The 2,517-nt window shown below is 50.9% G+C and overlaps 1 protein-coding gene across 1 annotated transcript; it reads right to left on the bottom strand.

Moving 5' to 3' along the window:
• Positions 1 to 263: 263 nt before the first annotated feature.
• LOC127298321 (dehydration-responsive element-binding protein 1H-like) lies at positions 264 to 1,216 on the bottom strand. The gene has a single exon (XM_051328209.2). It carries the CDS (start codon positions 1,100 to 1,102, stop codon positions 368 to 370), a length of 735 nt encoding a protein of 244 aa, XP_051184169.1. The 5' UTR covers positions 1,103 to 1,216; the 3' UTR covers positions 264 to 367.
• Positions 1,217 to 2,517: the final 1,301 nt, after the last annotated feature.

Here is a 2,517-nt window from a genome sequence, read left to right on the forward strand (position 1 = left end):
CACATCTTCTGGATTAATTAACTTATTATTAGTTAAATTTGCGATCACACTACCATCTATCTACAGCAAGTAGCACCAAGTATACTACTGCTAGTGGAAGTTGCCGTTATGGTAACCACACGTGAACCATTTCTGGACCATTTTCATAGCGACTACTTTTCAGCCGACATCTGTCGCCCTTTTCTCTTCATTGTTTTACTTCATTGATTAAGAACATGCTTGCTAGCTAGCTTGATTTGTTTGTTGTTAGTACGTATGAGAGATTTGATGTCTTCAAGTGTTCCTTAAACTTTATTAATACTGTGCTGAAATTAAAGAAATAATGCAAACTAAATAGTTGAGCTGGCCGGAGATAGTCGGTGGTGTCTCAGTGGTTCCATTTCCATAGCGAGGCATCATGTCCGCCGCCGTCTCCTCCGTGCTCCGAGGTCGCAGCGGGAGGCGGCGGCTCGAGGAGCAAACCCTCCGCAAGGTCGGCGTAGTAGGTGCCCAAGCCCATTTCCCCGGAAACGTGGAGCTCGAGCATGTCGCTGCCGAGGGCGGCGGACACCTCAGACGCTGCTGAAGGCTGGGACGTCGCCGATGAGCCGGCATTGTCCGCATACGGCGACGGGGCCAGCGCTGCGGAGGCGACCCCGTCGACCGGGACCGCCACCGCCGCGCCGCCAGTCTTCGTGGCCTCCTGGCGCAGGAACTTGACGACGGCCTCGATGGCGGCGCGCCGGACCTCGGCGAGATCCGAGAGGTTGGACGGCACGTCGAGCATCCACGCGGAGTCCGGGAAGTTGAGGCACGCGGCGGAGGAGGGGCCGTGCATCGCGAGCATGGCGGCGTCGTGCGCTCGCGCGGCGGCCTCGGCGGTGACGTGCGTGCCGAGCCAGAGCCGCTCGCCGCGCCTGCTGGGCACCCGAACCTCGCACACCCACCGCCCGTTGCTGCCGCGGCGACGCACGCCGCGGTACACCGGGTGGCGGGTCTCCTTGAACTTGGTGCGCCCGGCGGGGCGCTTCGGCGTCGGCGACGTTGGCGAGAGCGGCATCCCCAGCTCCTGCGAGGACGACGAGGAGGCCGGGGTCAGGCTATACTCGTTGCCCGTGTCCATTGCTGCGAGAGGTGGACAGGTGGTGGACTAGCTCTAGGCTCGAGCTGTGAGAGTGTTGCTACTTGCTACTAGTGGAGTTGTACGATGCTGGGCTCAGTAAATGAGTGGAGTGGCCGGAGTGTGGTTATTTATAGTTTTGTGCGACACGGTGAAAGACGAGGGTCCTGTTGCCCGTCGGCGCGGGGACAGCTCGCATTTTGCGGCGCTGGCCGCTCCCGATTCGACGCGTGGCGGGTGACTCCTCTGTGTCGACGTGTGGGGGGTTTGCAGCGTTAAGCAAAGAAAAAGAGCCCATATAGGTAGGATAGGAGCACGTTTCCTTTTCAAACCGCGTTCTGTGTTGGTCGGCTGGATGCAAGAAAGCTACGGCGATGGCGGACTTGCTTATTCGGGAGCCTTGGTGTATCCTATTTCAAGTATGAATCGTTTAGTTAGTTTTAGCACATTTTTTTATTCCGGATTGTTAATTTTGGGTTAGTCGGAAACTAAGTTACAACCCGATCAACTCGACGACCATTGGATTTGCATCGTGATTTGTACACACGAGAATTACACATGGATCTGTAATTGCACATGCATGCGTAATTGCATATCATTTTGCTCCAATTGCACGTGAATTACACATGAAATCAGATTGATCGGGAATTAAACCAAGTCTGGGTCGACCGGGAATTAGCCGCGTCCTTTTTTATTTACACTTGTGAAAGTAGCATCTCATTAATATTACAGAGTACGTTTATCACAGTAGTAAAGCATAAACATTGCGGGTTCAATACTTGTTATTACAAGTTAAAGATATTGCTCGGTTCAGTGAGGAATCACATAAGACTCGAAATCCAACTTAAGAAACTTAAAGACTAATGATAAGACTACAGTAAGTACAATGATAGCTCAAGAGCTTATTCTATCGGGTACGATGCTGATCGTAATCATGTTCACCGCTCGATCGGCTTCATCTTACAGGCTGCCTTCTCTGTAGACAATGCCGTAGTCCACACCTTTTATGCCTCTAGATAAGTTTGGTTCTTCATGGTAGAATTCTCCCTCGAGCGGTCCGCCGGTTGCCTCCTTCTCAGTGTTCTTCAAGTCTAGCAAGGGTTTAAGATGTGGAATGAGTACAACGTACTAAAAACAATTAACTTAAGGTGTTTGATGCAGCCCTAAATCAGGTAGTCGTAGGTTGATGCAATTTTCATCAACATTCATTCAAAAGGTTGCTTTTATTCAGAAAACTATATCCGTCAGTCTTCACACGTTAACTAGAACTTCATGGAGTTTCTTTCCTGCCACGTTCGCATATCTTTCCATGAACAAGAAGGAAAAAGCCATGATTCAATACACTATGCATAGGTGAGGCGTGTTACTTTTTCAAGAAGAGATCATCATCCTTGTTTCCAACTAGATGTACTTTCATG

The sequence above is a fragment of the Lolium perenne genome, chromosome 5 (genome assembly GCF_019359855.2).
Source record: "Lolium perenne isolate Kyuss_39 chromosome 5, Kyuss_2.0, whole genome shotgun sequence".
NCBI classification, from domain to species: Eukaryota; Viridiplantae; Streptophyta; class Magnoliopsida; order Poales; family Poaceae; genus Lolium; species Lolium perenne.